The sequence below is a fragment of the Salpingoeca rosetta genome (genome assembly GCF_000188695.1).
Source record: "Salpingoeca rosetta unplaced genomic scaffold supercont1.8, whole genome shotgun sequence".
Lineage (NCBI taxonomy): Eukaryota > Choanoflagellata > Craspedida > Salpingoecidae > Salpingoeca > Salpingoeca rosetta.
Genome location: NW_004754926.1, coordinates 800,099 through 825,233, shown reverse-complemented (window position 1 = coordinate 825,233; position 25,135 = coordinate 800,099). Strand labels below are relative to the sequence as shown.

At 55.5% G+C, this 25,135-nt stretch overlaps 5 protein-coding genes across 5 annotated transcripts; 3 read left to right on the top strand and 2 right to left on the bottom strand.

Annotated features, from left to right (window-relative positions):
* Nucleotides 1–20: 20 nt before the first annotated feature.
* Nucleotides 21–8,191, bottom strand: PTSG_03651 (uncharacterized protein). Its single transcript, XM_004995322.1, has 14 exons — nt 7,950–8,191; nt 7,647–7,760; nt 7,253–7,430; nt 6,837–6,915; nt 6,456–6,606; nt 5,132–6,096; nt 4,619–4,751; nt 2,675–4,408; nt 2,133–2,260; nt 1,782–1,908; nt 1,270–1,462; nt 996–1,131; nt 601–726; nt 21–449 (listed from the first exon to the last, which is right to left on the bottom strand). The coding sequence occupies exons 1-14, from the start codon at nt 8,112–8,114 to the stop codon at nt 317–319; spliced, it is 4,362 nt and encodes a 1,453-aa protein (XP_004995379.1). The 5' UTR covers nt 8,115–8,191; the 3' UTR covers nt 21–316.
* A 151-nt stretch (nt 8,192–8,342) lies between these two features.
* On the top strand, nt 8,343–13,667 carry PTSG_03650 (uncharacterized protein). The gene is made up of 13 exons (XM_004995321.1): nt 8,343–8,724; nt 9,072–9,159; nt 9,343–9,397; nt 9,843–10,036; nt 10,425–10,589; nt 10,878–10,980; nt 11,148–11,237; nt 11,416–11,493; nt 11,658–11,873; nt 12,204–12,371; nt 12,685–12,784; nt 13,012–13,144; nt 13,292–13,667. The coding sequence occupies exons 1-13, from the start codon at nt 8,475–8,477 to the stop codon at nt 13,413–13,415; spliced, it is 1,764 nt and encodes a 587-aa protein (XP_004995378.1). The 5' UTR covers nt 8,343–8,474; the 3' UTR covers nt 13,416–13,667.
* A 561-nt stretch (nt 13,668–14,228) lies between these two features.
* On the bottom strand, nt 14,229–17,620 carry PTSG_03649 (uncharacterized protein; the record flags this gene model as incomplete). Its single annotated transcript, XM_004995320.1, has 4 exons — nt 14,229–15,629; nt 15,995–16,121; nt 16,596–16,798; nt 17,195–17,620. 4 exons carry the CDS (start codon nt 17,618–17,620, stop codon nt 14,229–14,231), a joined length of 2,157 nt encoding a protein of 718 aa, XP_004995377.1.
* Nucleotides 17,621–17,993: 373 nt separating this feature from the next.
* On the top strand, nt 17,994–23,080 carry PTSG_12053 (uncharacterized protein). Its single transcript, XM_004995319.1, has 14 exons — nt 17,994–18,336; nt 18,648–18,681; nt 18,884–18,998; nt 19,173–19,247; nt 19,533–20,098; nt 20,242–20,334; nt 20,559–20,650; nt 20,912–20,986; nt 21,203–21,281; nt 21,436–21,501; nt 21,650–21,814; nt 21,958–22,083; nt 22,264–22,449; nt 22,722–23,080. The coding sequence occupies exons 1-14, from the start codon at nt 18,191–18,193 to the stop codon at nt 22,830–22,832; spliced, it is 1,929 nt and encodes a 642-aa protein (XP_004995376.1). The 5' UTR covers nt 17,994–18,190; the 3' UTR covers nt 22,833–23,080.
* An 80-nt stretch (nt 23,081–23,160) lies between these two features.
* On the top strand, nt 23,161–24,926 carry PTSG_12052 (uncharacterized protein; the record flags this gene model as incomplete). Its single annotated transcript, XM_004995318.1, has 6 exons — nt 23,161–23,224; nt 23,477–23,773; nt 24,040–24,119; nt 24,248–24,369; nt 24,545–24,626; nt 24,847–24,926. The coding sequence occupies exons 1-6, from the start codon at nt 23,199–23,201 to the stop codon at nt 24,924–24,926; spliced, it is 687 nt and encodes a 228-aa protein (XP_004995375.1). The 5' UTR covers nt 23,161–23,198.
* Between the last annotated feature and the right edge of the window lie 209 nt (nt 24,927–25,135).

The following is a 25,135-nucleotide window of genomic DNA, read 5'->3' as shown; positions in this document are numbered from 1 at the left end:
CACATGTAATACAAATAGGTGCCAGTTATCGTTCCGCTATGTGTGAAGGTTCGGGTCGTCTATTGTCTAATGCTGCAGGAAGAAGCGCAGGTCTAACAGAGAAGTTGTAACATGCTGCTGCGTACAGTCAAGTATCATCAGCTCAAAGTAAACGCACATGAGAAGCAAAACAACAAAGACAAAGGTAACGCGAAATGGACGGCGGCAACAAAGCCAGCACACGCACACACACAGACGTACACACGTACACGCACACACGCACACACACACACAACACACACACACACAACACATGCATACACACGCAAAGCGACGGCTAGAAGCGAGAACAGGCCGGGCTGAGGCCGCGGTATTCCTCTTTGGGGCCAACGAAGATGTCGCCCATATTGAACTGGCGCGTGTACGGGCGCAGGTTCGCTTCTGCCGCCTCCACAGTCACGGTGTTGCTCCTGTTGGAAGATAGTCAGGGGAGTGGAGGTGATGCATCAGGAACAGGAACGCACCACAACCCCACATCAAACAAACAACACGCATTGCACACACACGCACGTACGCACACCACACCACACCACACCACACCACACCAAGCAAGTGGCGCACTTTTCGTCGACGGCGATGACGGTGGCCAGGACGAGCTCGCCGCCCTCGCGCGTGCGCGGAACGAGAACACAGAGACCAATGTACAGCGCACCCTTGTTGGGCTTCACCTTCGGCGCAACACGCGTCCTGTGTGCGGGGGGAGGGGATGATATACGAACGACATGGCCGTGAAATGACAGCCATGATGAATTGGTGGTGGTGGATGAAATTTGGAGGGCGAGCACAAGCGATAGAGGCAACAGAAGCACATGCAAGCCACGGACACGCGCACACAAGTCACATGCACACAGCACTCACATAAACACTCACTCACTCACTCACTCACTCAGTCTCTCACACACTCACTCAGTCTCTCACACAAACCACACACACACACACGTACACACATGACTCACCTGTCGACCCAGAAGTCTTCGCGCATCTCGTGGGGATGAACGAGGAAGAAGCTCGCTTTGCCGCCGGCCTCTCGCTCGTCAACTTTGCTGGTGATGAGGCCAGACCACCACAGACCAGTCCGCTCACGCGCAAATACTGCGATCACAGACAGACAGACAGACAGACAGAGCACACACACACATACACACGTGAACTGCACAATTGGACACGTGTGTACATGCACACATGCACATAAGCACACTTGCAGGCTCATACTCCGCGCATGCATAATACCTTCAGCGTTCACTTCGAGAGGATCCACAATGAACCTCCACCGCACTTGCGCGTGCGTGCGGTCAAGGCGTATGCGCATTCTCTTGTTCTGCCTCGACAACAGGGACATGAACGTCTTTCCGAGCGAAGAGCACTCTTTCGTCGGCACCACGGTGTCGTCGCCCAGCATGCAGTGCCCGTGTGGCGGCCGCCGCTGTTTGCATGTGTGATTGCGTGTGATTGCGTGTGATTGTGTGTGTGTGAATCAATGCAGGGATGAGTACAATGACCAGCCAACACAAAGCAACCTGTATCGCCTCGAGATCGGAACACACACACACACACACACACACAAACACACACACACATGCACGAATGCACACACACACAACACACACGCACACACACATGCACGAACGAACACACACACACACACACACACACACACACACACACACACACACACACACACACACACACACACACACACACACACACAAACACACGCACACGCACATCTCACATGCACGCACCACGCGAGGACGGGCACACGCGGCAGTCATGAACGTGAACTTGAGTTCGTCTTCTTCGCCAACAGAAAGACTCTTCCACAACAGCAGTGGGAGTTCTGTAAACGGCTTCTGATCGCGCTCTTTCTCTCTGTGCCGTGCGAAGGAGATGAGATGTTGAGGAGGGACACAACGTGAAATCAAGGTCAACTTCTCGCAAGCATGACCATCACACCCGGTTGAAACAAAATCCGCTGACACAACACCAGTACACATAACAGTACACGCAACATAGCACACAACAGCACGCATCATAGCACACCATGCCACGTTGCATCGCAGCACTGCACAGCAACAATTGCCCCAGGAACGCACGTGGGAAACTCGAGGGCCGCGGTGGAAGGGGACGGTCTGTGCATGTCAAAGGGCATGTTGAGGGTCATGGAGCGAAGGTAGCCAGCAGAGTCAACACCCCACACGTGCGAAAACCCATCGCACGACACCTACATCAGCCGCAGCCCAGGCAGGCGCAGGAATGGTTCAACGTGAGTTCTTGCATTTGTATGAATACACGAAAGTGTACATACGCAAACGTACACGTGCGTGATCACGCGCGTGCGCACGTTTGCATTGTCACGTGGACTTGCTGCTTGTGTCGCCTTGACCATCGAACAGCATGCTGTCACAAAACCGACACAAATAAACAGACAAACACACAAACAAAGCAAACAAAGCAAACACACAAATAAACACAACCACAAATACACACAACCACAAATACACACGCGAGTACACAACACGCACACACACACACACACACAAATACAAACACGAGTACACAACACGCACACGAGTACACAACACGCACACACACAAATACAAACACAACCGCGATACTTGAGCGCTCTGGCACTCACCGAGGTAAACTCGTGGTTGCTTGCACGCAGCTGCCAGACAATGCGGCCGTAAGTGGACCGAAGGCCAATCTGCACCAGCTGGGGACTGAGGGCACACACGCAGCGCGCATCGTGCGTGATGCTCACCCCCGACTGCAGGGCGTTGGCCGAGTCCACAACCTGATCAGGCCGCTTCCGTGTCAGATACACGGAGCTGATGGCGCCGTGATCCGTCTCCCAGTGCGTGCCGTGCGGGGTTGACTCGCCAAACCCAACGCGCGTGTACACGTGCCCCTGCACAGTGAGAATGGTCACGCTGCCGTCGCGCACGCAGACGGAGCTGACAAGCTCTGGCGACTGCACCGGCACCCAGTCCACGCCGATGGGCGAGGTCACAGTCACATCGCTGCGCACATACACCAGCCCAGATGAGGTTACCACCCACGCCGCAGTCATGGAGAGGCCGACGTCCTTGATCCGCTCCTGCCCGGCTTGTCCACGCACGTGATACGGGCACATGGGCACAGACACCCAGTGCACGCCCGCCGCGGTGGCCTGTGCGGCACACGTGCGGGCAACAGCAGCCGTGTACTGCCGCGACTGGCGAAACCCGTCCTGTGTCCCCGTCGTCGACCACAGCCCACCGCGTCCACCGCCACCGCGCGTGCCCCTGCCCTTCTTGCGGCCGCCGGCGTTTGTTGAGCTGCGGGCGAAGGGCGGCGGCGCAATGCCGTTGGTGGTGAGATGGCGTGCACCGGTGGGCCGCCGTGCCCACGACGGGTGTGCAAACGGCTCAACCGCCTGCTGCGCACCCTGCTGCGACGCCAACTGCTCGCCCTGTCTGACGTACGCGTCCTCGGCCTCGTGCCACCGTCGGTACCGCCACGCGCGCTTGTGCCGCACGTCCCCGCCTTCCTCGCCCTTCACCAGCGCGTACGCGCGGCCGCTGGCGCTCAGCACCCACACAAGCCCGGCAGGCGACGCAAACACCTGCTTGGCGTGGATGACAACAGGGCCCTTGTTCGTCTGGCAGGTCAGGTCGGTTGTTGGGTGCCAGTAGAGCTTGGGCATGAACTGTATCTTGCCCGACGCCTTCCCATCGCGGTAGCTGCACTTGTCAAACACTGGGGAGCACTCGCCAACCTCGCTCACCATGTGGTCCGACACGAGATCGCAGAACCAGAGCCGGTTGTTCGTGTCGATGGCCCACAGCGCAGGCGCCACCACCTGCTGCCCGTGCGGCTGCACACCATCTCCCACCTGGTCCGGCGATGTTGCCGCTGGCGCGCCGGCGTTGGCGGGCAGTACACCACCGCTCGCATCGCCAAGGGCCGGTGCTGACAACGACGTGGACTCCGCCTCCCGCAGCTGTCGTCGCGCGAGACACACCCACCGCTGCAGGTACGTGACCCAGTCACGCCGCTTTGCAAACGAACGCACCGTGACCACCACTGTCTGGAAGTGCTTCACCGTGGTCTCCAGGCGAAAGGAGTGTGTTTCTTTCGAGCTGGGACGCACGCTGCGCACTTGGATGAGCGGCAGCAAGTGGCACTCCGACTGCTGTGTGTCCTCCAATGTGGTGCCTTCCTTCGCCTTGACATCGAGACACAGCTGGTGCGCACGCGTGTCCAGCCGCAGCTTGCATGTGTTGTTGCTGTTGAACCAGCGCACGACGGCGTCCGTCTCTGGAAGCGTCTCTCGAAGCATGCGCTGACTGATGAAGTTTGGCCGCGGTGCAGGTGCTGACGCGCGCAGCTGAACAAGTGGGGGAGCACGTGAGTGTGTGTGAGCGTGTGTGAGTGTGTGTGAGTGTGAGTGAGTGAGTGAGTGTGTGTGTGAGTGTGAGTGAGTGTGAGCGTTGTGGGATGAGTGTCTGGGTTCCATCAAAACAAGAACAAGCACATGCGCTTGCAAACGCACACCCGCACACCCGCACACGCGCAAGCAAACGCACGACACACGCACCATCTTTGAGATGACGCGGTCGTGTGCGCGGCTGGTGAGGGCGGGGAGAGGAACGTCACCAATAAAGGGCAGCAGGCCAAGCTCGCAACACTCGATGCCGCCGCATTCTCCGCCCAGGAAGGTTGCCTCAGCCCTGATGGTCGTTTTGCATTGGCCGTCAAGGTGATTAGCAAGAGAGACACAGAGAGACACAGACAGATAGAGACAGAGAGACACAGACAGACAAAGAGAGACAGAGAGAGAGAGACAGAGAGCGAAGGCACGGGGTTCAATGCGTGAATGCAGAAATGGGACTGAGAAAGCGATCCACAGCACACATGTGCACATGCAACCGTCTATGCGGGCACTCAAATACACACACATACAAAACACACACAAAAACACGCACAGAACGCGTACATGCATGCACACACACACACACACAAAACACAAAACATAAACACACACACACATACACAGAAGACACACACACACACACAAAATCACACACATTATACACGCGCACATGTATACCTGAGCCAGGCGGTGCCAAAGGGGCGAGTAAGGGACATGCCCATGCGCACGTAGAGATCACCGTGGACATCCAAGCAGACAATGTAATCCAGGTTCTCCGTGGCGGTGCACCAGCACACGGGCTGCGCCGGCCGCTTCGGCGCGTTGTCGTTGTCGCTGTTGAAGTATGCGCTTTCGCGTCGCATTGCCCCAATGGTCTTGCGTGCGCCGTGCGCCAATGCCTGCTGTCGTGCCAGCTGGCTGATGGTTGGTCGCGAGATGAGCACGCTGCCACGTGCAGACTGGATCATGGACCGCCGCTTCGAGTTGCGGTTGGAATGGCGGCGACGGACAACGGCGTTGGGGTCACTGCTCAAGCCGTCGCCAGGTGTCTGCCCACCCACGCCCGTTCCGCTCACCTGCCCCTCTGCTTCGTCCTCCAGCATCTCTTCCTCTGCACCTTCGTCGTCGTCATCGTCAATATCATCGTCGTCAAGTGTCTGGATGTGCGGGTCGTAATCGTCGTATTCGTTGAAGTCGCCAGGCTCTGGTTCGACCACCTCCCACCCGCTCTCAAACACGTGCAGCAGCGCAGCCTCCAACGCTGCCGTCGCCACATCCTGCGCTGACGGCGGTGCAAGCTCTGTCCACTGCCCGGCCGTCACGGCAAACGGGTTAGACGGTGCGTCAAACACATGCAGATTCCCGTCGACGCCAACACCGATGAGTGCGTGCGATGTGACGGTGATGTGGGTGAGCAGCGGCGTGTTGGGCACCTTCACCCATGCGCGGCCGGCTGGCGTTGCCGTCGTGATGCCCTGGCGAAAGTACAGACTGCCGTCGGGCGCACTGAGCCACGTGCTGTTGTTCTGATTGACGGCAATGCAGCCGCTGTGGATGGGTGTTCCTGTAAACTCTGGCTCCTCCACGGCCTCAAAGGCGCGGCCCTCCACGTGAATCGGGTCCAGGCCCTCGCGCAGCGCAATCTGACACAATGGCAGCGTGGCACGGAGAGGAAGAGGGGGCGAGGGAATGGAGGGATGAGAGCGGCGGTGTGGATCGTCCGCACGGAACCAGCATGACGCGATAACACATGTAGCCGAACGTAAACGCACTCACGCACGAAAACAAACACGTTACACGCGCACGAAAACAAACACGTCACACACGCACGAAAACAAACACGTCACACGCGCACGAAAACAAACACGTCACACATGTCAAACACACACTGTCACACACACACACACACACACACACACACACACACACACACACATGCACACGCACACAGGCCGTTTGCTTCATGCACACCCAAAACGCAATGGAGTGGGCACAGAATCACCTTGAACTTGTCAAGAACGATCCACGCGCCGCTCTGAGCAACGGCGATGGAGACGACCTCGTGCTTGCTCCACTTGGGCAGCATGAACCACGCCTGAGAGGGATCCTTGATGGACCGCGTTCGCAGCCACGCGCGCCGCCGCATGGTTGTTCTGGCGGAGAAGAAGAAAAAGAAGAAGAAGAAGAAGAAGAGAGGTGCCGGGAGAGGCGGGAAGACGGGGAGAGGTCAGTGGTTGGTTGGTTGGATGCGGATGTGAATGTGGCCAAGGTGTGTGTGTGTGTGTGTATGTGTGTGTGTGTGTGTGTGTGTGTGTGTGTGTATGTGTGTGTGTGTGTGTGTGTGTGTGCTGTCGACAACACACACTGCGCTGATGGGACCCACTTTGAAGTGAAGAGCGATTGCACACGAGATGTTCCAGACGAGACGAATTCCCAGCCACCAGAATCACTCTCGCCGAGTGCTGCAATGACGATCCGCAGACGAGGCCGGGGGAGGGGAGGGGGTTAAAGTGGCGTATGTTAGTTGGACACGGCACAGCACAGCGCACCGGAAGGATGAAAGATTCAAAATCCTGCACTGAATCGCAAACGCGCGCACATACGGACCTAACACACACACCACATAACACACACACACACACCTAACACACACCACATAACACACACACACACACACATAACACACACACCTAACACACACACCACATAACACACACACATAACACCCACACACATCACACACACGCACATAACACGCACATAACACGCACACACACACACGCACACCACCAAACGCACTTGTCTCCAGTTCCCAATCTGCATCCCATTGCCATCGCGAGGACGGAAGTGTGATTTCGTCCAAGGAGTCGTAGGAGTCGCCAGCAGGGGTGACGAACCGAGATGCCGCATACGACCGCGATGACGCCAGCCACTTCTGCTGCTCATACACGACCTCCGTCGTGCCGATGCCCATAACCTGGTTCAGTGAATGTACGTAAACCACAACAGTGGACGTGTTTTCGTGTCAGCAAGAAAGGCGCCGATCATCACGAGGTACAACCGAAATCCTTCCGGGTCATGTACACGATGCAGCGCAAGCAGCGCAAGCAGCGCAACACCCCACCTCGCACATGAGGCTTCACACCACACGGCACCACATTGTTGGACAAATGTCAGGGCTCAACAAACGCACCTCATGTCCTGGAAGGGCGCGTGCAAGAGGGTTCTGCTGCACCCGCACCCAAACATGCCCGCTGTGATCCACGACCCACACGTGTCCGGATGGACCCTGGCTGATTAATTTCACCTAAAGCGTCGGCAGCAACGGTGACGTCCACAACCAGTGAGCAGCGCAAAGCAAAAATGCCGTCATTGTTTCACACACGCGCGCACACACACCCGCACACACGCGCGCGCACACTCACACACCCGCACACGTGGGAGAGCTGTATGTCTGCTGGGCGTTGAAAGTAGGCACACAAAACCACAAACGAACCTGCACATGCCGGAGTTGATTATCGCGCACGAGCTTGACGTGCGGTCCACGGGCGCAAAGGAAGAACAGCTGGCCTTCCTTTGACGTCATCCATGCCCCCGTGTTGAATGCATCCTTCAACCACGCCTTCTCCCACGCACTCATTGACGAGTGCTCGGACGCCATCGTGGCACAGCAGAAGGTGTGCGGCGCCAGCTGTTTTGTTCTCCCACCTCGACCACCACAACAACACAACAACTCGATTTGTAGAAAAATACGGATGTCGTCGCTAAAATTCGAGCGGAGAAGGACACCCAAGACAGACAGTGAGAAGACAAGCAACTCGCACAAACTCACAAATAAGCAACCGCACATACACATACACACACACACACACACACACACACACACACACACACACATACGCGCACACGCACACACACAAACAAACACACGCACAAACAAACACACACACACATACGCGCACACGCACAAATAAACAAGCACACACACACACAGCACAAACAAGCACGTCGACTTGGGACGATGGATCCTGCCGTGAGTGTGGCGTATGAGCGCGATGCGCTGAAGCAACGGAGCGTCGCGCTGACCGGGGATCCGAGCACTGGGCCGAACAGTGAAGATTGGTTGAAGCGCACGGGATCGCGTGCTCAACTCTGGGCAGCGGGTTACACTGGCAGTGACTTTCGCAAACCCATTATCACTGTTGCTGCACCGTACATGAGCATCCACATGTGCAATCAACTCTTCCGACAGCTCGCCGACACCGTGGGAGGTCAGCGGCTGCGTGTGTGGTTGCATGTGTGAATGCGTACGCGGTTGCATGTGAATGCGCGTGTGGTTTCATGTGAAAATGCGCGTATGTATGCGTTTCCGTTCACTTGTTTTGTGTGCGAATACATTTACTTGTTTATGTATGCGCATACACGTGCGTGTGTGTCAGTCTGGCCGTCTACAACTTTGAAGTACCTTCTGGCTCGTCAACCAACCCCATCTCTCCGTCTGTCTGTCTCTCACACAGCGTTTCGTGGTCGTCTTGCTTGCGATGGTGACGTCCGGGCACCTCAACACACTGACTGGTGGTGCATGTTCGTCCGTATTATGTGTGCTGATCGATTGCAGAGGCTGTTGAGGCCGCTGGGATGAAGGCATTTGTATCCCATCAGCCAGTCATCTCAGACGGGCAAACCATGGGCTCGCAAGGCATGCGGTACGCGACACTGTGAATCCCACCGACATTAAATGCAACCTGATACCATGCTCACACACACACGCACATCTACTCTTCATGGATGCTGTGCTCGGCGGCCCTGTGTTGTACATCCCAAGTATTGTTGCGACCATGAATGGTGTGTTCTCACTGTTTAAATGCACGCGCACCCACGCTTTGCAGGTACTCCCTGCCGAGCAGGGACTTGATTGCAGACTGCGTCGAGACCATGCATGAGGTTGGCCTCAGAGGGTTTGAATGGTATTTGTGTACAACGCTTCATGTGGCAAGGATCACTCTTACACCTATTTTCAGCCCCCGCACACACACACACACATACATATGCACACACACACACACACATACACACATACACATACACACATATACACATACACACATATACACATACACACATATACACATGTACACCCATACACACATGTACACATACATACATACATACATACACACATACACACATATACACATATACACATACATACATACATACATACATACATACATACATACATACACACATACATACATACACACTTACACACATGCACACATACACACATACACCCATACACACATACACCCATACACACATACTCATACACACATACACACATACACACATATGCCTACATGCTCACACGCATGCACACGCAAAACAGGGCTATTCTGCTGATGCGATGATTACGCTTGCTGGGTGCGACAAGACAAACCCTGGTGTGCTGATGCCCATCGCACGCGACAACCACATTGGCATCACTTTGTACGGTGGCACGGCACACAGCGGCATGCTACATGACACAAAGCTCTCCCCAGCTTCCCCCTTTGAAGCCGTTGGCAAGTTCTCCAAGGGCATGTACGTTGAATGGAGTTCAGCACCAGGCATTCGTGGCTGACGGCACAGCTGTAGTGCCGTTTGCCCTGCTGCCCTCAACTGGTCACCCGCCATTGCACATGCGTTTCCCAGTACATCGTAGTTGTTGCTGATGCCGCTGCTGATGTTGTTGTTGTTGTTGTTGTGTTGCACACTTGCACGCACATGCATGCATTCGTGTGCACAGAAGTATCTGTCTCTTGTGCGAACTCACTGCTCCCACACCTCATCCTCATCGAGCCTAATTCGTTTATGCACTCATGCATTCATGCATTCATGCATTCATGCATTCATGCATTCATGCATTCGTTCAAGCATTTACCCATTCGTTTATGCTTTCTGTATTGTGTCTGCTTTGGCTTGTAAGCAGGGTTGACATTGAGGAGCTGACGGCTGTTGAGTGCTCGTCGTGTCCCGGCTCGGGCACCTGCAGCGGTATGTTCACAGCCAACACTATGTCCACGTGCATTGAAGCGCTGGGGATGGCCCTTCCTGGCACATCCACTACTCCCGCTGTCAAGCCCGGTACACGCCAGTGAGTTGAAGTCTGTGTGTGTGTGTGTCTGTGTCTGTGTCTGTGTGTGTGTGTGTCTGTGCGTGCCTGTGTGTATGTGTGTGTCTGTGTCTGTGCCTGTGCCTGTGTGTGTGTCTGTGTGTCTGTGTGTCTGTGTGTCTGTGTGCCTCTGAATATCTGCGTGTGTCTTTGTCTGTGTGTGTGTGTGTTAGCAATGGTTCGTTTATCCTTCCCCTCTGGCCTTCTTCTTCCAGACCTCATGAAAGTCTTTTTTCAACAATGCTCTCCTTCGTTGTCGCCGGGGAGCAGCGATATCAACCCTGCTGTTATCAACAACTGCCAGCGCGCTGCCAAGGCACTCACCTACCTGATGCAGCACAACATCCGTGCACGCGACATCATGACACGAAAGGTGCATGGGGCGGGGCGTTGTATTCATGCGTTCCTTGTGAGAGATCCTGGGCATTTGTGCCTTTGCGTGTTGAATGGCTCGGCAAGCAGGGAATGCTTGTACCATATCATCATTCACACTTCCCGTTGGTACATTGGCACCGCCGTATCTGATGCGCGCATTGCCAGGCGTTTGAGAACGCGATTACAGTGCTGATGGCTCTTGGTGGGTCCACCAATGGCGTCCTTCATCTCCTCGCGCTCGCAAGAGAGGCAGAGGTGTGTTGGAACGTGGTTTGCCTTTGCATGTGTTTTTGTGTTGTGGGAAGAGAGCGTGTATCGTATTTCGGGTCTTCGTCCATGTCTTCACCCCTGATCTCGCTGTCGTTTTGTTTTCTGTTGGACATCGTGCTGATTTCTTTTCTCTCATCTCCGCCGCTGCTGCCCCGTCTGCCAGGTTGATTTGACCATTGACGACTTCAACACCATTGCGTATCGAGTGCCACTCATTGCAAACCTCACGCCAGAGGGCAAAGTACGCAGCACAAGCAGAGGCTGAGAGGCAGTGTGTGGGAACGAAATGCCACGACTGAAGCTTTTCGTGCCGTCACTTCCTCGCAAGATACACTCACACTCACTCACATTCACTCACATTCACTCACATTCACTCACCCGCTCACTCACGCTCACTCTACTCAGTACAATGTGGTTGATCTTGACGCCATTGGCGGCCTGCCGCCCGTAATGCGCGTACTGCTGGACGCTGGTCTGCTGCACGGTGATTGTCTCACCGTCACGGGCAAAACGGTCGCTGAAAACCTTCGCGGTGTCACCGCTCCACGCGAGGACCAACACATCATCTCGCCAATCGACCGCCCCTTTGCTCCGCCAGGACAGCACATTGTCGTCATGAGGGTACGTAGTGTCATGTCACATCACTGCGCGTGATGTGTTGTGAAACGAGCTTGACTCAAGGAATTCTTTGCTGCCTGCCTTGTACTTCGAGCCCAAGCACACAAAAGCAAGTGGCCATGCAAACACACACACACACACACACACACACACACACACACACACACACACACACACACACACACACACACACACACACACACACACACACACACACACACACACACACGCACACACACGTGCACCCGCTGATGTGTGCGGTGCACTCGTTGGCAAACACCCGCCTTCCACCTCGTTCTTGTGGTCGGGTGACAATTGCGTGCACATACGCAGGGGTCGTTGTGTCCTGGCGGGAGCGTGATCAAGCTGAGCGGAAAGGACTTGCGGCGGTTTGAGGGTCCTGCGCGCTGCTTTGATGACGAGCGGGAGGCGTTGCAGGCCATTGTCCAGGGCAAAATCAACAAGGGCGACGCTCTCATCATCAGATATCAAGGCCCAGAGGTGCGTGTCTGTGTGTGTGCGTGTGTGTGTGTGTGTGCGTGTCTGTGTGTGTGTGTGTCTCTCTCTCTCTCTGGCTGCCTGGCTGTCTGGCTGTCTGGCTGTCTGTGTGTATGTGTCAGGTATGCGGTGCAATCGCTCCGTTGTGATTGTCTTTCTGTCCTTCTGTCAGTTTGTCGGTGCATGTCTGTCCGTGTGCCCTACCTTATCCTCTCTACCTCATTTTGCGCTCCACGCCGGCAAGTAGTTCGGAACGCGACTGCATCCCCTTCTCACATTTCCCCTCATCCCTTGTCTGCCTCTGTCCTGCGTCCAGGGCGCACCCGGCATGCCAGAGATGCTGTCACCTGGTGGTGCACTTGTTGGGCAGGGTCTCGGCAGCCACGTGCCACTCATCACAGACGGGCGCTTTTCAGGTGCGTTGCACTGCGCCTTGTGTGACACTTCATGCATGCAGCGTGTTATCCTTGCTAGTCACATCACGCCTCGCTGTTGGTGTTGTGGAAGGGTGCTCGTGCTCCAGAGCTGCACGGACTGTGCCGCAAATGTGTCATGCTCAGCATACACGCGCGTCACCCTTAATCCCCCAACAGCAACAAACGGCGTTAGCACAGCTCACGATGTACCACCACGTGCCACACAGGTGCGAGCCACGGCATCATGATTGGCCATGTGGTGCCCGAAGCTGCGCGGGGCGGACCCATTGCACTCGTGCAGGATGGTGACGTCGTCACATACGACCTCGACAAGTGCTCCCTGGACATTCACGTCTCTGCGTGAGTCGTTCCGCAGCCTGCGTCCACCACGGCTATTGCTCATTGTAGCTTCTGTTCGATGCTGACACCCAAACGAACGTACGCACCAGCCCGCTCCTTCTCGCACTCGCACTCACTCAACTCAAACCAACACACGTGGTTTGACAGGGAGGAGCTTGCTGCGCGCCGTGATGCGTGGAAGAAGCCGCCAGCTGCCGTGTCGCCGCGGTCGTGGCTGGGCAGATATGCAAAGCATGTGTCCGACGCTTCGCACGGGGCTGTGCTTGACTGACGGCTGTCGTCCGCTACTGTCCGCGCATGCATCCGTGATCTCCCATCACCAAACAAATAATGTACACGCAGACATACGCAGAGACGCACACACATACACAAACAAACATGTACACACACGTGCAAACACACAAACAAGCACACACACGCGCGCACATGGGCTTTCTTGTCATCGTTTGGATATATTGGTGTTGGTTGCTGATTAACAAACAAAAATGAGCAAGCAAGCAACAAGTTAATAACAGTACAAGACCACAGCAAAGGCGGCCAGAAAGAGGGCAATGAAAGCAAGAATATGGGGTCGATCAAATGAAAAAGCACGCAAACAAACAACCCGCTCGTATGCGGAGTGATGTGATGTTATGAAATGTGATGGGATTAAATGTGATGGGATGTCAAGTCGCGCTGCAAGCAAGCACTTCGCAGAAGTGTGACATGCCACAAACGCACAGGTAGGTCAACACCAGAATGAAGCAGCAACGACAACACCGCGAGCGGCAAAGAGCCAAAACGTCAACAATGGAATGTGAAACAGAAATAAGCGACGCGAGCAAAAGCACCTCGGCCACCACACCAGCGTGGGGACCGGGCGCAAACAAACAAACAAACAGTAACACAACATCGCCAATCAACGTGGGACGCGAGTGAACAGCGCAAACGGAATGGAAACAGCGTGGAAACGTACACCACAGCGCGCGCACAGCAAGGAATGCGAGGCCCAGTTGCACACCACAAACGCGCAGCACCGACAACAGAAAACAAGATGGCGATGATGTGGCATGCCGGCACTGGGCCCCAGGTCAGCGCCAGTGGCTTAGAAGTACTGATCGGCGTCATCGTCGTCGTCTCCAGCCGCATCGAGATCCAGCACCATCTCGTCTGTCTCGGGATCAAACGCGTCCAAGTCCAGCACATCCTCATCCAAATCGCCGTACAGCGCATCCAGGTCAACCATCGGGTTGTCGTTGTTGTCGGCAGTCATGGCATCCGCCATAAACGAGGGCAGCGTTTGCTGGTCCTGGCTTTGCTGCTGCTGCTGAGCTGCTGCATCCGGCCCAACGGCCGCATCATCGTCGGCATCAAAGTCGAGGTACCCGCCATTGTCGTCGTCGTTGTCATCATCATCAAAGTTGAGGACGACGTCCTCTGCCTCTGCGGTGGGCTGTTGTTGCTCAGGCGCTTGTTCTTGCGCTTCTTCCTCCTCTTGTTCCGGTTCTTCTTCTTGATCTGCTTCCTCTTCATCGGCCTGGTCAAAGTCGAGGTATGCCTCGTTCGCCTCCTCGGCCACTGGTGCTGCTTCCTCCTCCTCTTGCTCCTGTTCTTCCTCTTGCTCTGCTTCCTCTTCCTCTTCATCGGCCTGGTCAAAGTCGAGGTATGCCTCGTTCGCCTCCTCGGCCACTGGTGCTGCTTCCTCCTCCTCTTGCTCCTGTTCTTCCTCTTGCTCCTGCTCTTCTTCCTCATCTTCCTCGTCCTCTTCCTCATCTGCTTGGTCAAAGTCGAGGTATGCCTCGTTCGCCTCCTCGGCCACTGGTGCTTCCTCCTCCTCCTCTTGCTCCTGTTCTTCCTCTTCCTCTGCTTCCTCTTGCTCCTGTTCTTCCTCTTGCTCCTGCTCTTCTTGCTCATCTTCCTCGTCCTCTTCCTCATCTGCTTGGTCAAAGTCCAAGTAGCCCTCGTTCGTCGCCTCCACCTCATCCTCTTCATCCTCTTCATCCTCTTCTTCCTCTTCTTCCTCTGCTTCATCCTCCTCTGCTTGCTCCTCTTGCTCAAAGTCGAGGTACGCTGCGTCGGTGTCATCACCAGCGCCGCCGGCGTCAAGTGCCTTCAGTGGGAGGGCATCGGGATACAGCGTCTCGGGCTCGTCGTCCTGGTCAAAGTCGAGGTACGCCGTGTCCGTGTCGGGCGCGAGCTGCTGCGTCGACTCCTGCTGCACATCCGGCTCATCAAAGTCGAGGTACGTCTCCGCAATTTCATTGCCAGTCGTGTCGCGCAGCACGCCGTCGTCTCCAAACTCAAGGTACCCGGCCTCATCCTCGTCGTCGTCGCCGCTGCCACCAACCATGTCGATGGGTGCTCCTGGCTGTTGCGACTCCTGGGCAAAGTCGAGGTAGCCGTTGTCGAACACCGTCTCCATGAACGAGGCGCGCTTCTCCTGCTGCTTCTGCTGGTCTTGCTGGGGCTCGTCCAGGTCCAGATACCCAGGCATGTGCATGTTCTCCTGCAGCGTACCATTCACCAGAGAGCAAAGGGCAAGTGCGGTGAGCGGAAAGCGAAAAAGCGAAAAAGAGGGCATGCGCAGCCAACGAGTGGCAGCAGGCACGGCACGGAACATGGGGCGGCCTGTTGTGTACACGGCTTGGCATGCACCGCCTGGGGGGGCAAAGGGCACACAAACTTTCTCACGCACACACACACCCGACAACGCACATACACTCACACCCGACAACGCACATACACTCACACGCACGAGAACACACGTACACACACACACGAGAATACACGTACTCACACACGAGAACACGCGTACTCACACACTCGCTCACTCTCACAAACGCATAAATGAAATAGCACGCAATGACGCACCATGTCGTCGTTGGCGTTCATGGCCATGACCTCGTCGAGGAGGTGTGGATCCTTGTTGTGCGCCGTGTCGTCGTCGCCCATGCCCGTCTCGGTGATGAGCGGAGCGGTACCGTACTTGTCGAACCACCTGCCGTGGCAAGCGCACCATGCAGCACAAGGGCGTGTTGGACAAGCAAGGAGCGCGGTGAGAACTTGGCATACACAACACAAAAGCGACACAAACGCAAAGAGGACCAAAACAAAAGCAGCGGTCAATCTGAAGAATACGATGGACAAGTACGGGTGTCGCATGTGCAAGAGTAGGAGCCAAAAACACCACACACCACACACCACACACCACACACACACACACACCAAACCACACCACCACACACCACCACACACCACACGCACACATACCAAAGCACATCACACCACACCAAACACCACACCACACCACACCACACCACACCACACCACACCACACCACACCACACACCACACCACACCACATCACACCACAGCATGGCACAGCACTCCGCACAGGGCGATAGAAATGGGGTTGTTGGAGCATGCAGAACAAAACAAGGCAAACCACGACCAAAACAGAACGAAAACGTACTCGTCGTCTTTGCCCTGGCGCTTGCGCTTCTCCTTCTCCTTGCGATCCTCATCGATTTTGCTCAGCACGCAGGCGGAGAAGCAGATGGCGAGGGTAAGCAGGACTTGGGACACGATGAGAAGGTACACGGCAAGGCCAGTTTGCCAAGGGTTGCACAGATGGTAGGCGGCTTCCTTTGTGGCCGCAAAGGAGCATGGCAGCAACTGCAATGCGCAACAACAACAAAAAAAAAAGAACAAGAAGAAGGATAACACGGGACATGGTGGTGAGGTAACGTGCGTCATGGTGCGCGGTGATAGGCAGCCTCGCCATCACGACAGTACTTCATGGCAGTGCTTGTTGTGCTGGTACGGGACCATCATCATCACAAACAAGACACGCACACGCAAGCACACATACAGCCACAAGCATAAAGTACAGAACATGTCTAGATCAAACACAGTCTCAAAAACACACGCAGTCTCAAACACACACGCGCGCGCAGTCTCAAACACACACACACACACAACACAAACACAAAGCACAGTGCGTGTAGCGTGCAAATCAGCCAAAAAACGCTTACACTGCACGCACGGCATGCGCACAAACGCGCAACGCACCTTTGCGGACTCGAATCCGGCTGGGAACACGATGAGGCCGGCAAACATGCACAAGGCGCCGAGCAAGGAGAACACCTTGGCGACCTTGAGGCAGATGTGGCGGGTCTTCGCTGCGCGCTTGAGGCGGACGAAGAAGAAGAAGAACCCGGCCAGGAAGGCGATGGTCACGCACGCGAGGCTGATGCCGAGCAAGATGACGGTGGCAAACCACGCATCGTGCTTTTCGTAGTTTTGCAGCAGGCCCACTGTGCGGGGGTCTGTTGCGCCCTTCTGAGTGACAATCCACTTGTCCGTGAAGTAGTATCCCCACCAGTGCAGGACGGCTGAGCCCAGCAGAAACACGAGCCAGATGATGGAGAAGAGCTCCTTGCGGGCGCCGTTGCCCTTCTTGTTCTTGTTTTGCTGGTCGTTCTTGTTCAGCGCCATCTCCCACTGTTGTGGTGTTGGTGTTGTTGTTGTTGGTGGTGTTGTTGGTGTTGTTGTTTGCCTTTCGCAACGACAGGCAAGGAAGAGAGAAGAAACCAAGCACCACCAACTACAGCAGCAACTCCCGGTGTGCTGTGTGCGGTGTGCTGTGTGCGGTGTGCGGTGTGGTGTATGGAGAGGGATCAAGGCCCTGCGCGCGAACTTGTTGAGTGTTTGTGTTGCGGGGGTGTTTGTATTGATTGATTGTTCAATCAAAGTCGTGGTGGAGATGGCAGCAACGCCGCGAGCTGTCGGCGACGGAGCAGGACAGCGTTCGGAGACGGCAAGAATAAGAAAAGTGCAGAGTGTGGTTCCTGGTACTTTATGGAAGATACGACAAATCATCAGGACTCGACTCAGCACAGCGCGAAGGAGAAACACAAACACACCCACTATCGCCGCCCACTGTCACAACAACACAGCATCACCCACCACCACCACCACCACCAAGACCAAGACCAAGCCAGCTCCTCCTCCTCCTCCTCCTCCTCCTCCTCCTCATCATCATCATCATCATCATCATCGTCGACTATGGCCGACGTGGTGCAAGCGCTGTACGCTTTCTCAGCCACAAACGAGAATGGCCTCTCGTTCGCGGCAGGTGATCGCATCGAGGTGATCCAACGCGACGCCTCGGGCTGGACCAAGGGCAAGCACACATCAACACAGCAATCGGGGTGTGTGTGGATGTGTGTGTTTGGATGTAGATGAGTGTGTTTCGATATGTGTTGTGTGTCTGCGTGTGTCTGTCTGTCTGTAAGCCTGTCTGTCTGTAAGCCTGTCTGTCTGTCTGTAAGCCTATCTGACTTTGTAAACCTGTCTGACTCTTTTCAGCCTCTGCTGTATGTTTGGTTTGTGTGACAACGACACTCTCTGTGCCTCTGTTACCTTGTGTGTGATCCACCTCGGCATACACGGGTGCACCCTGCCACCACCAACCTCTAACACCTGCACACCGACACATGCCGCGTCCTGAATGGGCTCACAGATGGTTTCCCAGCAGCTACGTGAAGCCTGCTGAGGTGATTGACATGTCTTAATGCTGTCGTCGTCGCTGCTGTCGCTGCTGTGATACTTGTCGATGTTCAACCATTATCGTGTGTTGTGTGTCGTATGCCGTGTGTCGTGTGTCGTATGTCGTGTGTGCTGGAACCGATTGTGGCAGCTGACTGTACTGCTGCTGCTGCCTCCCCCCCCCCTTCTTTTTTTTGCCTGCGACAACAGCCGGAACAGGCGTCTCCCCCGCCCGCGCCAGAAGAGCCCGAGCCCCAGCCCCAGCCAGTGTCTGTGCCTTCGCCACCAGCACCGCCTCAGGCACCAGCAGCACCAAGCAATGACGGTACGGCGCAATGTGTGCATGTGTGTGTGTGCAGTTGTGCATGTGTGTGTGTGTGCAACTGTGCAGTTGTGTGCATGTGTGTGTCTTTGTGGTTTTCGCCAGGTACTCAGACGGCTTTGGCCTTTCAAACTCACTGCACCCTTCTTGCACCCTGCGCCTTCGTTTGCTCGCCAGATCTGCCACCGGGCTGGAAGGCCGTTGTTGACCAGGCATCTGGCCGTTCATACTATGTCAACGAGCAAACTCAAGGTGTCGTGCTCCCCGCTTGTCTTGTGCTTGTGAAGGAGACAGATGAATGGACACATTGACAGAGATAGAGACAGAAAGACAATGTGTGTGTGTGTGTTCGTAGGTGTGACAACACAAGAGACAAGATATGGATGAGTCCGGATTCTGGTGGCTGTGTTGGATTACTTCATGTGACATGTCACAGCTGCGCTCTCGGCTGTTATTGAACAGCCCGTGCCTCACTCTTCTCACCCTTCGTGTCATTTTATCACACAACCACATCGTTTGCTTACGCGGACTGAACAGAAACGCGGTGGGACAAGCCGCAGGCGCAGCAGCCGGCTGATGAGGAAGAGAATGCATATGGCATCATCGCCCCCAGCTCTGCCATCCAGGTGTCCATCCCTCCACCGCCAATGCCGGGCCAGGGTGCGCCGCAGCCGCCACAGGCACCCCGCCCCGGTGGGCCGCCTCAGGCACCGCAGGCCCCCAAGCCAAAGCTCGTGCCCTCGGCACCCGAGCCGCCCATCATGAACGACGACGTGTACGGCGACCTGCCAGACCAGGACCCGCAGCAGCCCCCACAGCCCCCACAGCCCCCGCAGCAGCCACCACAGATGCGAAACTCCATGTACGGCGAGCCCGCGCCCCCGGGACCACCCGGCAACCCGCGCCCGCCAATGCGCCCGCCATCGCAGTACGGCCAGATGCAGATGCAGCAGCCACCACAGCCACCACAGCAGCAGCACATGCAGCACATGCAGCAGCCAGGATACCCGCAGCAACAGGGGCCACCACAGGGGCCGCCAATGCCACCCGGCCAGCAGCAGCAGCAGTTTCAGCAGCCACAGCAGCCACAGCAGCAGGCCCAGGTACGCTGGCGTTGTTTTGTGGTGTTGTGTGTGTATGTGTGTGCGCGCGCGCTTTCATAGTGACGTGCGCTTGCTAGCTGCTGCTGTTTCCATACTGCAAGACTCACCAACGTCGCCATCATTCTGGTGTGACATGATGCCAGCCGGTGCATCCCAGTTTCCAAACGCTCCAGCGCGATACGAGCATGCGCGATCCAAACAAGTTCCACTACCGCGAGAACTTCTGGCAGGATGCGGTGCGTGCCTTGCAACAGCTTGCACCTAGACACTCTTGTGTGTGTGTGTGCGTGTCTGTGTGTCTATCTGTCTGTGTCTCTGTGTGTGTGGCATTTCGTTTTCGTGGGCACAATGGCTGGGCTGCATGCTTCAGCTGCGTTGCATGCTTTGCGTCGCTATGCGTACCCAATAATACCACCACGCTCACAATGGCTGTGCCGCTGTGTTGACGCCGATTTGTTAGGCGGATGGTAAGCCTGGCTTTGATCTGCTTGTGCTGAAGCACCGCAATGGCAAGGAGGTGTGCAAAGACCTGGCCGAGTTTATGCGTCTCAGGTCAGTCATCGCCTCGTGTTGAGGGAGTTCTCGTTTTCTTAGTGTCGCGTCGCCTGTGGGCACCACCACCACCACCACCACCAACAACAACAACAACAACAACAACAACAACAACAACAACAACAACAACAACAACAGCAACCATCGTGGTTGTGCCTCACACACACACACACACTCTCTCTCTCTCACACACACACACACACTCTCTCTCACACACACTCTCTTTTTTGTGGCTTATCCTGCATTTGTGTATGTGTGCAGGGCGGCTGTTGAGGACCAGTACGCAAAGGCGCTTGCCAAGCTGGCAAAGGTCACGCTCGGTGACATGGAGGAAGGGTACGTACTGAACATGGGTATGAGGCGAAGCTTGGATGAACCTTGAGGGGGAGGAAAAGGTTTGGTGGCCGTGCGCTGTGTCGAAGAAACGGATATTGAACGCCTTGTTCGTGTGTTGCACGCGCGGTATGCTGTATCGTGTCGTCCTCATTGCTGTGTTCGACGCGTGTGTATTTTGTGTGTGTGTGTGTGTGTGTGTGTTTGTGTGATGTGCAGACACATGCGTCAGATTTGGTTGAATGTGAAGAACGACATTGCAGAAGAGGCGCGTGACCGCGCCACCTTTGCCATCCAGGTTGGTGTGTGTGTGTGTGTGTGTGTGTGTGTGTGTGTGTGTGTGTGTGTGTGTGTGTGTGCGTGTGGGTGTGTGTGGGTGTGTGTGCGTGTCTGCCTTGAGGTGTTTTGCTCGCCTGTTTTGCTCACTCGTCACCGCTATGCGTGTTGTGCAGCTGTCTACCGAGCTGGACAAGGATTTTATGAGCTTCAAGGACCAGCAGAAGCTTGCCCGCAAATCCGTAAGCACGAACGCTCACCGCACGGCACGCACGCATACGTACACACACGCGCACTCATAAACACGCACACATCTACGTGCACATTCACACACGCAATGTGCTCACGTTACGTTCTGGTGTTTCCTGCTCTTCACAATACCACAAACAGTTTGAGAAGACGATTCTTGAGACGCGCAAGGACCTTGCGAGCGCGGTGCCCGGCCTTGAGAAGTCCCATGCGCACTACGTTGACAAGTGCATTGACTACGGCCGCGCCTGCGACAACTTTTCCCACGCCCAGGCTGTCGGCGCCTCCCACAAGGAGCTGCAGAAGGTGTGCCGTTGTGAATGATGACGTGGGTGTTGCTGCGAACATCCTCGTGTGTCTTGTTTTGATTGCTGGCTGTGGTGTCGGTGCTGATTGCTCACATGTGTTGTTGTTGATTAATGCTTTAATTTGGGGGGGGGGGGGTGCAGCTTGCGGACGCGCGTGCGAAGCATGAGAAGAAGGTGAACAAGGCTGCGGAGGATTACAACAAGCACGTCACCAAGTTCAACACACGCCAAAAGGCCTGGGTTGACACCATGATCGAGGGCTGTAACGTAAGCCACACCCAATGTGTGTGTGTGTGGGTGTGTGTGTGGGTGTGTGTGGCTGTGTGTGTTTGTGTGCTCTTGTTTTGCGCAACTTGTCCGTTGTGACTTCCTCTCCACCCCCCCCCCTCCGCTCTCTTCTCGCATCTGATGGACGCTGCGCTGTGTGCTGTGGTTTGGTTTGGGCAGACGTTTGAGGATGCTGAGCGCGACCGCCACCGCTTTGTCGGGGCGACAGTCGGCCGCTACTGCCAGACGATCCTCGACATGAACGCCGCACAGTCTGCTCGCCTCCAGGGCTGTGTTGACCACTACCGCACGCTCAGCAGCGATGACGAAATTCGCGCTTTCACCAACGAGCACTCCACGGGACAAGTACGTGCTTCCTTGCTTTGCTGGGGTGTCTGTCTGTTTGTGTGTGTGTGTGTGTGTCTGTCTGTCTGTCTGTCTGTCTGTCTGTCTGTCTGTGTCTGTCTGTCTGTCTGTGTGTGTGTGTGTGTGTTTCCCCTCCTTTCCCTCTTCCTCCTTCCTTGTTCATCTTCTCCCTTCCCTCTTTCCCCTTCTCCCTTGCTCCTTGCCCCAACCACATCCCGCTTTTCCATGGCTCACACGACACAACCCTTTGATCACATACTAACACCTCACAGCAGGACTGCCCCCAACCTGTGCAAGTACCAAGCCCAGACGAGGTGTATGCCCGCTACCAGCAGAGCCAAGGCAACCCACAGCAGCCTGGTGCATCATCCTCCTTTGCATGAGCAGCTGCTCTCCCCCCCCCCCACCTCCTTTCTCAATCTCCACCAGCTTCAAACCTGCACACGTACACGCGCGCGTGCTACTCGTTGCCTATATTTCAATGCAATAGCCAGTGCCTTTGCTGGCCTGCCTTCTTGTCGGCTCCACGCTGCTTGTTTCTCCGCTTGCTTCTTGCTTCCTGGTTGCTTTGTACATCCTTTTCCTTTCCATCTCCTCTCTCTATCAGCAGTACACGGACCGGTGTGATGGGCATGAAGGGGACGCTGCATGGTGTGGTGATGTGGTATGTGATGTGTGACACATGAAACACAGCAACAGAAACAATCTGATTGTGTCTTGAAAGTCTTCACAACTCCTCCTGTTGGAAGATGGACGAGGAACGACGAGCCTTTGCGTGAGCACGCTTGTGTGTCTGTGTGTGTGTGTGTGTGTGTGTCTGTGTCTGTGTCTGTGTCTGTGTCTGTGTCTGTGTCTGTGTCTGTGTGTCTGTGTGTCTGTGTGTCTGTGTGTCTGTGTGTGTGTGCCTCTCTCTTACTGTCTCGCTGTTTCTCTGTCTCTGTCTCTCTCTGCCTCTCTCTGTACATGTGTTTCACGCTCTGCCACGGCGCACGCACATCCCACGTGCCCGTGCTCTTCTTGTCCTCAGGGCTCAGTTCAAGGAGATTGTGTCGTGTGCCGATCGGCAAGACACAGCCGCATTGGAAGTGGTGGAGCAGCTGCAACGCTTGCATGGCATGGTGGAGCGCGCGCAAGCGCTGGAAACACTCACAACCAGCGACACAGGCAACAGCAAAGGAGACGAGGAGGAAGAGCAAGAGGAGCAAGCTGCGGTGCCCGAGGATGCCTTGACCTGTCTTCGCAAGTTTCCCAACCTCGAACAGCGTCTCAGGCTGTGTCACGCGCGCAGCGCAGAAGCCCAGCACGCTCGCATTACAACAGCTTGGTTAGCGGAGTCGTGCGCCCATCTGTGTGTGTGTGTGTGTGTGTGTGTGTGTCTGTGTCTGTGTGTGTGTGTGTGTGTCTGCGTGTGTCTGTGTGTGTCTGCGGCTGTCTGTGCGTCTGCATGTGATATGTGTTCACCTGTGTTTGTGTAGCTGTGTCTGTGTGACATGCGTGCTTGCACGTATTACACGTCGTGCACGCCGTTGTCATGTACTGGTGTCTTCTTGCGTGTCTGCAAGTCTGGTTCACATGCTTGTTTCTTGACAGGGATAAAGTCGTGGAAGCGCTCAATGACATGGTCAGGGTGGAAGCGGATATACAAGCGTCATTCACTCAGCTATGCAAAGGTATCACCAACGCCAAGCACTGCCACTGCGCGTTGCCCCATGCTCCACTCGCAGCTGCGGTTGCTTGTGTGTCTCACGCTTTGACCTGCCAACGCAAACTCGCGTGGCACCGCATACCGCATGTGCAGAGCACAGCGTATCGGAGATGGAGGAACGTGGTACCGCTCACGCCTCTGTGGCCGAGTTTGTTATGGGTGCCCAGGACGTCACAGCTTACACACGCACAGTCGTGCACACCAACCAACAACTGGTGCTGTGTGTGTATCTGTGTGTTTTTGTCCGTCTGTGTCTGTGTCTGTGTCTGTGTGTGTGTGTCTGTGTCTGTGTTTGTGTGTGTCTGTGTGTGTATGTGTGTGTGTGTATGTGTGCCCTTGCTCATCCCCTCATCTCCTCATCACCACAAACCATGTGTTTGATTGCTCCAGCTTGACAACATTCGCGCATCCCAGCGCTCCGTCGCCAGCATTGAAAAGGCGACAGATGAGTGGGCAACACTGCCTCCACAATGTACGCAAATGTGTGTGTCTCTGTGTGTGTGTGTGTGAGGCTGTGTACATGTGTGCTTGTCTGTGTTTGTTTATGGTGTGTGCGTGTGTGTCTGTGTCTGTGTCTGTCTGTGCCTGTGTCTGTGTGTGTGTGTGCGCGCGTGTGTGTGCGTGTGTTTGTTTTACTGCCTTGCCCTGCCGCATGCTTACTCACGCCTGTGCTTGCCTCTCCCCTGCCACAGGTGTCACGACAATGCGTGCGCTGAGCTTCGACCCGAGCACGGTCATCTTCAGAATCTCAGAACTGGACGACATCCTTTAGATGAAGCGAAGCAGTACCATACGTGCAGACATCAAAGCGAGGCAGATTGTGTGTGCACGTATGTGTGCGTGCGCGCGTGCGTGAGTGTGTCTGTGTGTGTGTGTGTGTGTGTCTGTGTCTGTGTGTGTGTGTGTGTGTGTGTGTGTGTCTGTGTGTGTCTGTGTCTGTGTCTGTGTGTGTGTGTCTGGTGCCTGTGTCTGTGTGCGTGT

Coding starts and splice junctions, on each gene's coding strand:
- PTSG_03651 (XM_004995322.1), bottom strand. CDS start 8,114: ATGGCGTCCGAGCACTCGTCAATGAGTGCGTGGGAGAAGGCGTGGTTG. Junction 2,261..2,674: donor GCAACCACGAGTTTACCTCG/GTGAGTGCCAGA, acceptor CGGCTGATGTAG/GTGTCGTGCGATGGGTTTTC. Junction 1,463..1,781: donor CGTGTGCCCGTCCTCGCGTG/GTGCGTGCATGT, acceptor ACATGCAAACAG/CGGCGGCCGCCACACGGGCA.
- PTSG_03650 (XM_004995321.1), top strand. CDS start 8,475: ATGGATCCTGCCGTGAGTGTGGCGTATGAGCGCGATGCGCTGAAGCAA. Junction 10,590..10,877: donor GTCAAGCCCGGTACACGCCA/GTGAGTTGAAGT, acceptor GCCGGGGAGCAG/CGATATCAACCCTGCTGTTA. Junction 11,238..11,415: donor CGCTCGCAAGAGAGGCAGAG/GTGTGTTGGAAC, acceptor CCCGTCTGCCAG/GTTGATTTGACCATTGACGA.
- PTSG_12053 (XM_004995319.1), top strand. CDS start 18,191: ATGGCCGACGTGGTGCAAGCGCTGTACGCTTTCTCAGCCACAAACGAG. Junction 20,651..20,911: donor GCCGAGTTTATGCGTCTCAG/GTCAGTCATCGC, acceptor GTATGTGTGCAG/GGCGGCTGTTGAGGACCAGT. Junction 22,450..22,721: donor ACGAGCACTCCACGGGACAA/GTACGTGCTTCC, acceptor AACACCTCACAG/CAGGACTGCCCCCAACCTGT.